This window comes from Cryptomeria japonica, chromosome 10 (genome assembly GCF_030272615.1).
Source record: "Cryptomeria japonica chromosome 10, Sugi_1.0, whole genome shotgun sequence".
Lineage (NCBI taxonomy): Eukaryota > Viridiplantae > Streptophyta > Pinopsida > Cupressales > Cupressaceae > Cryptomeria > Cryptomeria japonica.
This window is the reverse complement of record NC_081414.1, coordinates 297326074-297338604: the sequence shown is the minus strand read 5'-3', so window position 1 is coordinate 297338604 and position 12531 is coordinate 297326074. Positions and strand designations below refer to the sequence as shown.

At 36.8% G+C, this 12531-nt stretch overlaps 1 protein-coding gene across 1 annotated transcript in view; it reads left to right on the top strand.

Annotated features, from left to right (window-relative positions):
* LOC131029361 (uncharacterized) overlaps window positions 1-10911 on the top strand; it is a 79344-nt gene extending 68433 nt beyond the window's left edge. The window contains exons 7-8 of the mRNA XM_057959828.2: window positions 9952-10122; window positions 10233-10911. Of these exons, the coding sequence (XP_057815811.2) occupies window positions 9952-10122; window positions 10233-10334 (273 nt within the window). The 3' untranslated portion in view covers window positions 10335-10911. The remainder of the gene's footprint in view (window positions 1-9951; window positions 10123-10232) is intronic.
* Window positions 10912-12531: the final 1620 nt, after the last annotated feature.

Here is a 12531-nt window from a genome sequence, read left to right as displayed (position 1 = left end):
AAGCTACCTCATCAACTCTAAAACCTTGATTAGGATGGGGACATCACAGTCCCCCCTCATCATCTAGGGATGGTAGAACTACTGAAGGAACTATATGGTGTCCTAATGGCTTCTTAATGCGTGACACATAGAACACATTATGAACCTTACTATTTGCTGGTAAATCTAACTCATAAGCCACCTCACCAACACGCTTGACAATCATGAATGGTCCATAGTAGCGTGGCTTGAGTTTGTCTGCACCCTTTTGCCTCAGAGTGGACTGCCTGTAGGGCTGAAGCGTTAGATATACCATATCACCAATGTCAAATGCTTGCTCAACCCTCTTTTGATCAGCATACTGTTTCTGTTGATTCTGAGCTTTCTGGATGTTCTCGCGAAGAGATCTCATAATGTCTTGGTTTTGTTGTAACAAATCCCTAGCACTAGGCACTTTGCAATCTCTCAACAATAAATCCAGGAAACTCGGTGCATCATAACCATACAAAGCTCTGAAAGGTGTCATCTGAATAGACATGTGGTGAGTGGAATTACAACAATACTTGCACAAGTGTAACCACTTCACCCAAGCCTTCTGCTGCCCTGAAATGTAGTTCTGTAGGTATCCTTCCACCCATTTGTTGACAATCTCTCTCTGTCCATCAGTCTGGGGGTGGTAACTGGTACTCGGATTGAGCTCTGTCCCGCAAAGTCTGAATAACTCCTTCCAGAAGTGACCCATGAACCTACTATCCCTATCACTGACAATACTCCGAGGTAAACCATGCAATCTGAATACCTCATGAAAGAAAAAATCGACCACCTAAGCAGCTGAATAAGTAGTCGTGATCGAGAAGAAATGTGCATACTTAGTCAACTGATCAACCACCACATAAATGCTGTCACTACCCTGGGCTTTAGGCAAGCCTGTGATGAAGTCCATAGACAAGCATTCCCACTTCCTGTCAGGAATAGGAAGCGGTTGAAGTAACCCTGCAGGAAAGCTGTGCTCCTGCTTGTCCTGCTGGCAAACAAAACACTCTCTGACGTACTGAAGAACATCAAACTTGAGACCCTTCCAAGACAATCTCTCCCGTACCTGCATTATAGGTCTTAAAGTAACCAGGATGTCCAGCCATAGGTGAATCATGGAAAGTCCTCAATACTATGCACTTCACCTCTGAACCTGGGACTAGAAATATCCTCTCTTTGTAAATGATGAGAGCATTCGCAAGAGAGTACCTACTGCCTTGTACTGTCTCATCAATAATACCGGAGGCCCATGGATTCTTGGCATACTCTGCTATAATGAAGTGTTTCCAATCCTCAGAAACAACTGTCAAGGAGCTCAAATGGGGACGGCGAGATAAGGCATCAACAACAATGTTCTGAGTCCCTTTGACATATGAGATGTCAAAATCATAAGATTGTAACTTGTTGACCCATTTCTGTTGACGCTCATTTAGATCCCACTGTCCAAGGAAATGCTTCATGCTATTATGATCAGTTTTAACACAACTTGCTGCCAACTAAATATTGCCTGAACTTAGCCATTGCATGCATGATGGACAACATTTCCTTATCATAAACACTATAGCTCCTCTCCAGACCCCTAAGCTTCCTGCTCTCATAAGCTATAGGATGACGATCCTGCATAATCATTGCACCAATACCCTCTCCACATGCATCACAATGAAACTCAAAAGGTTTGGTGAAATCGGGTAAAGCAAGAATTGGACATGTAGTCATCAATTGCTTGAACTTCTCAAAACACTCCTGTGCTAGAGGTGTCCAAACAAATGCACCCTTCTTTGTCAAACCAGTAAGTGGTGTGGCATGCCGTGAAAAACCACTAACAAACCCATGGTAGAAGGCTCATAAACCAACAAATCCCTTGAGCTGAGTCAAGGTCTCATGCCTAGGCCACTCAACAATGGCACGAACCTTATCAGGATCCATGCGAACTCCCTCTCTGCTGATTATGTGACCCAAATACAAAGGTTCTGCTATTCCCAATGCACACTTGGACTCCTTGGCGTAAAAGGACTCCTTGTCAAGTATGCCTAAAACAGTATCCAAGCGAACCAGGTGTTCCTCCCAAGTTCTACTATAAACCAAAATGTCATCAAAGAAAACTAGAACAAATCTCCTCAATTGAGACTGGAAGACCTTGTTCATAGTGGACTAAAAGGTAGCTGGTGCATTGGTTAACCCAAAAGGCATAACCAAAAACTCATAGTGTCCACAATGACATCTGAAAGCAGTCTTCTCAATGTCCTGCTCCCTGACACTGATCTGATGATAACCTGTCCTCAAGTCAATCTTAGAGAAATAACAAGCTCCGTGAAGCTCATCTAACAACTCATCGATGCGAGGAATGGGATACTTGTTCTTTATAGTCCTTCTAATCAGCATACGGTAATCAATGCACATTCTAAGTGTGCCATCTTTCTTCTTCACCAAAACAACTGATGAAGCGAAAGGAGACTTACTCGGCGTTATGTGTCCCATTGCTAGAAGTTCTTTGATGGTTTTCTCAATTTCATCTTTAAACCGCTTGGGCTGCCATTAAGGTATAATCATGATGGGCTTGGTGCCCTCTTCCAGCTCAATAATGTGCTCTATGCCTCTATCAGGAGGCCTACCAAGAGGTATGTCACTAAACGCCTTTGTATGCTTAATTCTAAGCTCCTGAATATCTGAATGGTAAGGTGTTTTATGTTGTTCTTCATAAGTAGGCATTAGTTTACACTCTGCTGCCCAATCCACCATGTCATGTCTGATAAGTCTCTCCATTCTTTTAAGAGTGATGAGTTTTAAGTTGTTGGCCTTGATAGCTTTAAGAACATGATTAGTCCCGTCAACCTTGAATTTCATCTCCATATCTCTAAGGTTGAGTGTAAATTCACCTATTGCATGAAGCCACGTCATGCCAAGGACCACATCCATGTTTCCCATGTTAACCACATAAAAGTCAGCTTTGAATTCATAATTATTGAGTTTCATGGGTAAGTCTGAAATCATTCTATCACAAGTCAGCACATTACCAAGCAACAACTTTCACCCTTGTGCCTTTAAACTCGAGTTTGAATCCCACGTTTCTCCACCAACCGTGCATCTATGAAATTATGAGTTGCACTTGCATCAAGTAGAGAGATGACTCTTTGACCAGCCAAGAGTCCACACAACCTAAAAGAACCTTCTCCTTGCATGCTAGACATATGAGCCTCCCTTAGATCAAATTCTCCTTCATTTTCAACTCTCTTCTTTGAATTTTCAGTCTCCTAATCATCTTGATCAGCTTGCTGGCCTGTGTTATCAGTCATGTTTTCTCCCTCATAAAACCACTCCATATTCCTATTTTGACCCTTAGACTTGAGGGGACAATCATGGTTTTGATCGTAAGGGCCCTTACAATCAAAACACAGCTTCCTTCTACGCAGATCATTAAGTGTTTCCCTGTCCAAAGGTGCTACAAACTTCTTCCCTTGATCCACATTCTCTGATTTCTTCGGATCAGACTTGCTGTCATTAAATGATGAGGACGGTTAGGAGTTGTTTGGAGTGAACTTACTACGAGGAGTGGTAAGTTCCATGCTATGTGCCTTCCTCATGTCTTCTTGCAAGGTAGGTGGATCAAAAGCCTTAATCCAACCCTTCATAGGCTCATAAAGACCTTAAACGAAAAGAATGACCAGCCTTCTCTCTGAGATATTAGTTACCATAACTGAAAGCTTCTGAAATTCACTAATGTAAGATTCCAAGTTGCCCATTTGTTTCAGTTGGGCTAGATCCCTGAACTACAACTCTGGATCTCTTTTGTCAAAACGCTCAACCAATCTGTCAGTGGATTCTTGGTATGTAGTAATAAGGTCGTGATGCAAAGTCACCATCCCATGGTGCCACCAATCATGGGCTACTCCATCCAAATGCAAAGCTGGAAACTTAATAGCATCTTCCTCTGACATAGGACGTAGGTTCAAGAAAGTATCCAACTTGCTAATCCAAGCTCTGGCTGTAACTCTACCGCTGCCATCAAAAGTTGAAAGTGTGAGCTTGTTGATTGCATATTTGAGATCATTAGTTTTGTTCCAAGGTTTCTGATTATTCCAATTCCTGTTATGATCTCTCTTCTGACTAATATGCCTATCAAAGCTAAGGTGATCCTGAACTCTGTGGTAATCTATCCCACTCATCATGCATTGCCAAGATATTGTCACCAAAACCCCTGTCATCTCTAGCTTCGGAGTCAACCTCATCTTTAGGTTCAACTCTGACAAAAGTGGGGCGTGTGGGTCTGTCATATGTGTGTGTGTTAGTCACACGAGCTCTAGAATGACCAGCAATACTGCCATTCTTTTCTTGATTCAGATCATTACCTTTAGGTATTGAAAGTTATTGTATGGCCGTGGTCAGCTATTGCAACACTGTTGCTACCTGTTGTTGTCCAGATGCTATACCTCTCATGACCTCCCTTGCCTCGTCATCATTCTGTGTAGTGTTACTGGTGGCTTCTTCATTCCTATCACCCATAATTTCAATTTGGTTCTGACCAAAATGAAATTGGTTTCTCTGAGAACCGAATCTCCTGTGGGTATAAAACCTGTGATGCCCGAACTGTTGGTGATGCATATAAAATCCCCTAACCCTCCAGGATGGCAAGATCAGAGCTCTGATACCACTATGATGAATCCTTGTTGGTTCAATTCTTCAACCTGCTGTGATTTTGTAATTCTTTTTGTATTTTTTATTATTAAAGATGGTCTTTCAGAAATAGACAAAAGTGTCAATAGGGGTTTCTTAATTTTCAACACATATTGAAAATGATACATGAAATAATCAGCTGAAACAATAAATTGGAGATTTTAGAAGCATACCCGTAGGTCCTTAGCCAATTTATGGAAATGAAAAGATTAAATCAGCAACTTACAAAGTTCTGATTTTTATTCAGGAAACAATTCAGATCTGCTCTTATTTTAATAATAAGACGCTCGAATAGTAGAAGATGGCGCCAATTCAATGAGCAAGCTGTGTGTTTGGGAAAGGAGGCCTCCAAACCACAAAAAAATAACAGCAACAATAACAGTAAATAAGAAAACCTTCAACAGACCTGCCCTGTAAGAAGCCAAATCTGCCTGCAATCATCACCAATTTGACTTCTGAATGAAGCCAACCATAGCTGCAACAATTCAACTGATCTTTCACAGTCTCACCATTACCATGCATTGAAGAGTAGACGTTCTCCAATGAAGAATCCAGTCTGAAACCCTCAAGCTCCAAAACCCAGAGAAGAAGATATATCAATGATCAACAAATTAATGAGTTTGATTTCTCAAGGGGGTGGCTTTATGCAAAAACCCACGATTTTTAATTAGGGTTGCTTTTAGGGTTTGAAAAATATTATTAACTGTTAAAACACTTTTAATATGGGCGCCCAACTATGGACAAAAATAATTAGTCACTTAAATAAATTTAAGTGAAATATTTTATTAAAAAGTCAGTGTGACTTTATAATAAACATCATTAATTAAATATTGCCTGTAATTCACTGAAAAATTAATCTCTCACAATATGACTCCAAAAGATGAACCGTTAGAAGCTGGAGATAAAGCTCCCAAAACCTATGTGACCAAGGTCCCATCTAAAAATAACCAACTTCCCATCTATAAATAGCCCAAATGCTATAAATAGCAAATCCCTCAAATGGAGTTAGAAATTGCTCAAACGAAGCCTGAATTGAACCCAACCCTGAATTGAAGAACATCATCCTTAATCCACTGTCCCCATGACCCTCTGTCCATACCCTATTAGCCTACAAGGGTCCAAAAAATAAGCTAACTCATCAACTCTAAAACCTTGACTAGGATGGGGACATCACAGTTGCATACTCATAGAGAGCCCACTAAACAACGTTTGTTTCCAATGAAGTTGAATCAGTAGTTTGTTCCCATATAGAAGATCCATCAATTCCTTGTAGTGCTTGTAGTTCCTCTGCAGTCTACCATTATCCAGATAATTGGTTTTTCTACAATAAGTGTGAAGAAGTTTCTAGGCACCTGGGCAACCAATGTCACAATAGATGGAGAAATTCTATCTAATATTTTCCATCTTTTATTGTGACAAAGCTATAGCTCTTGATTGTATAGTCCTTTAGTGCATTTGGCCTTGGATTAAAAGAATCCACTAGTTCAGATTTTCATCTAGTCTCTACTTCCACTAATGTGGGCTTCTAGTACTGAACAAGGTTTCTCATTTTGGGCCATTGTTGGCATAAAATTGAATAACTGAATTTAATGCCAACAAAGCTTGATCTCTTATTAACAGAATTAAATGTTCATTCTTATGTTTTTTGTGGTGGGCCTGTTACTCTCTTATTTACTGCATCCCCATACTCTCCTCAATCCCTGGGACATGAGAATGGCATAAAAAACAAAAAAGAGCATCATTGATGTGCAGCTTAATTGAGGAAGACAGTGAAGAATGAAAATACATTCATCAGATCAAAGGCTTGAGGAATGCATAAATATTTTTTATTTTATGGAACCCATTAATGCGCAAATCATTCCTGCCATAAATGCAAACACTTTTTTGTGGCTTGGTTTGGAATTTTATGATTCACATGATACACATGATACACATTCAATCTACTTAATTATTCTTAAGAAGTCTCAAGTCTGAACCAAAGTAATTAGTAGTAGATCAATACTGAATATTGATGCTAACCAGTCTATAATTTGGAAGACGACCATAACCAGAACTGCACCGTTAGGATCCTGATGTCCTAGCCTTTTATTATTCTGAGCATTGTAATAATTATAGTTTAGTTATTTACTTAACAGTACATTGTGTGGGTTTGTCCCCTATCACATGCATCACATGAAGTTGTAATAGTGTAAAAGTTTATATAAGATGGGTATATTTATCCAATATTGGCTGTACCTCGTAAGTCTTTCCTTGTGGAGCGTTTATATTGATGTTGTTATAAAGAGTATCATTTAGGAATCATGCTTTGTAATAAAGCTTTGCTCTTAAGGACTCACTTGATGAGGCCTGATACACTTTTTCCAGATTCATCAATATAAGCATATTTGCAGCTATTTTCCAAGCATTGTGTTTTTTTGCTTGTTATTGCTTCTGTTTTGTGCTATTTTGCAAGCAAGATCCTAACATGCACATTGGCATGCCATTTTATAAATTTGACATGAAGTGCACTGGAACATGGATACTGAGTTTCTGTTAATTTCTATTCCAAAAATCAATAACTAAAAATCAGTAGCTATGGAATGTCATTCAATCTGATGAACCATATATACATATACATATCAGAGAAGCAAAAATCTCCAAAATATCCTGAGTATACCCGATTTTTTGTGAATCTTTCCCACAAACAATGTTTTCCCCCCAAAAAACGGGACTTTTTAAAAAATTGTTGACTGCAATTTTCAACAATTTTTCTGCATTTAAATTGCATCTGATATCTTAATAAATCTCCCACCATATTGTGAAACCCTGAAATATTGTATTAATAGTGCAGTAGTGTGATATTTTTTAGGGCACAACTATAAATGAGAGCTCGTCGAGATATGCAATGAAGACACAACTAGTTGCAAGTTTGCAGGGAGTCAGGAAGTGGTGCATTTGAGTCAAAGGCAGGCAATTTTTTGCTGTAGTATCGCTGCAAATATATTCTATAACTTCGCGCCATATAAATAGTATTTACACAAAATTCAACCAGTGCATACAAATAGATGAATAAATTGTTAAACAAACTTTTCAATGTGCACATCTTAAGGATCTTTCAATTTAAATTAACAATCCAAAGAGAGAGTATTTTATTGTAATGACAAGTGAATGGTCTATATTTTGAGGTTATATCTTTACTCACTGTTCATACTTCATATTTTGTGTCTCCTTTATCATGGTATAATTTTATTTTTTTGATATTAATAATAATTTGGAATGCAGTGTTGTTAGTAATTTAGTAACATTTTACCAGTCACTCACATCATGCAATAAGCCTAAAGGTCTACTTACATATCATTCGACTGTTTTACTGTTAACTTAGCATTAACTTTATCAACTTCATACAGAACTTACCGAAGAATCATTTAGTAGCAAAGCTTACATGCTACACTGCATTCTGATATTTTAAACAAATCTTTCATTTGGACAATTCTTGGTCTTAACTATCTATTTTAGACAATTCGTGGGCTAAACTCTTTATTTTATTTGCTCTCTATATCTCTAGGCTATGGAAATGCCTTCAAATTTAAAAAACAAGTAGTTTTTGTCTTTTTTTTTTTTCAACCTTGTTTAATGTTTTTTTTTAATCTGATTTTTGCCAATTAAATCCCGATTTAAAAAAAAAATCTTAACTTTTAGTTTGCTGATTTTTTCCCTAAAAGTTTTTTGCTGCTATGATACATAGTGCTGTACATACACATATACATAGTGCTGTCTCCAAAACATGTCTCCTATCCCCAGCCACCCCATCCTGGAAATGCTTTGGAATATAGCCTATATCAGATCACTACATTCACATAAACCTAAATAACAAAATCTTTTGTAACACACGCATATATATTACCGCCACCAAAACATATCTCACCATCTCATGCTGCATCATCTTGGAATTGCTGTGGAACATAACCTATATCAGATCATCAGATTCACATAAACCTAAACAACACAATCTTTCTTAACTCATCAGCCTTTATTAATTTCAGAATACTTTACAATATTCTAATCTCATGTTGGTCTTCAACTCAGCTTTTCCTATCAATCTACGATTCCCCTATCTACCATAACATAATGTGGTATAACCATATATAATACCAGAACACATCATTATAGAAAATTCAAAATCACATCTTTAGGCCATGACGGTATCTCTTTGTGACTCTTCAATGGCGTACATGACTTCTCAACCAGCGACACTCACATGTTATAACTATGTCATCAGCAGTAGCTCTACATCAACTCCAGTACGGGCTGATACAACAATGAAATTTCCTAGTAAAGTGAAGGATATTCACAGGCCTGTCTTGAAAAACCTCTTGTCCTCAATATCAATGATTTCTTGGTCTGCAAAAAGAATTTTAGGTGACTGCATGGTCCTGGTTGTATCCATATCGATACTTGTCTAGGCATGGAGAGAAGTTGGAAAATATCAGATACTCCAGAAGTTTTGTGCTACATTCAGATTTGACCGTGTCATCAAGGGAGGGACAATTGTAATTGGGATGTTTGTGGATTGTATTCATTGCATTTCATGATTTTTTAGTTCATCCTCTCATCCTTAAATAGTCAACAGGTTTCCTATCTGCAACAGGGTCAACGTTAAGTCAAGCATTTACTACAAAAATAATCTTCACAATTCACTTGTTTTAAGCATTTTTTGTAGTCTTTGTGTATTGGAGAATCAATATATATCGAGTTATTATAATGAATCCTTGAAGTCAAATCTATATGCTTCGATAGAACAATATCTTACTATATTAGTTTATATTTTGTCTCAAAATATTTATTGAACACATTAACAATTACTAACTGCTTAGAGAAATCCTAACAAATTTGGCCTGTTGATATTAACTTATTGATAACTGTAAATGACAATACTCGACAGATGTTACACATGGATGTTGACGTGTTGAAATAATGATTCGTACATGTTATAAAAATTGAACAATGTTGTGAAATTATAGTGTTTTTTATTTATGGCGTGTGTGCACTTGCACACTTGTATTGAGGGATGGAGGGAATGAATAGATCATAACAAATTATAGATTAGTAGCTATCCGATCCCTCTCTCCATCCCTCATTCTATATATATCATCTAGACCGAACTTGCAAACTTAAGTTGAAGGCATTTCAACAAGGCTGCTTTGATGTCTTTTGTTACTTAGCACATCTTTGTGGGAACTTTAGTTCGAATTGGTAAATGTATTTCTTATATCACTTTTGATGATGCAGTTGATGATTTTTGACAATTTAGACTTGCCTTCACATAAAACAAAGGAGGTAGTGAACTATGTCTCTGAGTTGAACTGCAAGAAGATTTTATTAGTTGATGGGGGTCCTATAAATCAGAATCTTCGCCTGGCCACACAGAATCTCCACTATGCAAATGTTCTACCTTCAATAGTAAGTACCGAATTCAGATCATAAAGCTTGTATTTTAAACAATTTAAACATGTTGGGGGAACCTAAGCATGCATGTTGGTTGCTGATACATGCATATTATCAATGTGCAGGGATTAAATGTTTACAGTATTTTGCAACATGATACACTAGTGATGACAGTTGATGCGGTGAACCGAATTGTGGAACGAATGCATACTCCAATTAATCGTTGAGTGAAATAAAATCAGCCACAGCTACAACCTTATTGACATTGGTCTCACTCCAGCAATCAGTCCTCTGTTTGGTCAGCATGATTTATGGCACAAGGAATTTTTGTTTCTGCTATGAATAAGTTTGTTCTTTTTCAACTATTTTATTCACTAGCAAAGTATTCTCTTGGTCATGGACAAATATGTATCCTTATCAAGTAATACAGCTTGGTTTTCTACATTTTCTTTTATTATCTTGAGATTGTGGAAGTCAGTTTCTTTGAATATACGTACGCTGTTCGGCAAAATTTTGAAATCCTGTTTCCAGTTGATTTTCATTCTTTGCAAGCTTAGTGACATACAAATGTCCATCAGTTTGTGAGTTACTTTGAGCTCTGATTCTTATATTCACTATTTGAACTGATGAGACAAACTTGCTTGGTGGCAAACTAAAGCAAGACTTCTGGTTTCTGGAATTATTCAAATGTAAAAGCATACCATGCAACACGTTCTTTTTCCTGGAGTAGACAGACTAGAATATACAAACAAATTGAATTAAGTTTTGAACAATTTTGTCATAATTGAGAGAATTTTCAATCAATATTGCGATTCTCCAATTAATTTTATTATCTGGCTGGCATTTATGTTCTCTTATGGCCCCTTTAAAACGTGCAAATTTAATGACTGATTGATACGTATCTAAGTTTGGATACACTTCATGCATTTTTTTTTGACAAGATTTACCAATTGTACCAAGTAATATCAATCATAATCTATGAACTACTTCTGGGTGTGACTTGAATACAAAAAAGTTTTATTGTTGCTCTCTCAATGCATGGTAGATGAGAACATCTTTCTTTATTTCCTGTTTCAATGCAAGGTGAATGCATAGGGGTCACTACGACATGTGTTGCCCTTGATTTTTTAATTTTTATGTTAAAATTCAGAAGAACTTCTAGGGTTTTCAGAAGCCCATTTGTCCTTAAGACTTGAGGCAAGTTGTCATCATGCACAAGTTGGAAGGAATTCAATTAATATGTGAAATTAAATATAATATTAACTATATGCCGTATGCTGATGTTTTGTTCTAAATGGGATTTAGGAACCCAATAAAACCTATTTACCGTTAATAATATTACTATGTCATATGCCAATTGGATGCATTTGGCATGTAAATCCTAACAATGTAGAATCAGCCGGTGTTTTCAAAGTAATGGTAGGTTTGGATAATGGAGTTCGACAATTCATTGGTAATAATGATATATTATGAACAATATTTGAACAGACATTTGCTCATGAATGCAAGCAGAGGGTGGCTACAGAGAGGGTAAATAAAAAGCTTTCCAAATCTTCCAATTTTCTTTAATTATGCCAGAAATGCCTGGGTTCTGGCAAGAGTAAATTGTTATAATTATGGTTGGGTTTTGGCAAGAGTTTTTTTAAAATTGAGAAGATAAATATGACACTGACCACTACAATTTTGGACACATAGCCTTAGAAGAAATATTTTATCATATTCGTGAAGAGAAGGTATACATGGTGATAGGTTACATAATATTTCATAACAAGCAAGTATCGAGATTCATTGCCATAAATCCTTGTAATTTAATTTATTTAAGCACAAACCTCTCTAGGTATAAGATTCTTTTTGGCTTTCATTAGCATTTATTCATTGGAAATCAAAAGCTTTATCCTTAAATAAGGACAATGCAAACTAGGATGTGCATTTAAGTCCGAACATATTTTATGAGTATTAATGAACAAAGAAATGAACTAAGAAATCATCATATTTTAATATTCAAGACATCTAAGAAAGAATCTTAGCAAGCAGTAATGCTCCAACAAGGAAAACATAATCACCAAGATGTCTGGATTCGATTGTGTGTTTCTTTTTTGCATCAACATTTTGGATTTCACACTTTGATCCATAATCACTTTACTGTTACATCTCTTGACACTCACATACATCCTGATGATGGATCACAGAGTGATCTGAGACGTTGATGCAAAAAAGAAACACAATCAACTCCAGAAACAGCTTGGTGATTAATTTATGGATTGTGGAAATCTGATAAAATTAAAGAAAAACATATTCAAAAGCTATGATAATTCTTGTCCAACTCTAAAGTTTCAATTAGTATTGCTAACAATTGAATCTCAAAATCATCGATGATAAACAAACAAAAACTAAAATTTGAGAAGATTGCATGCAATTATTTTT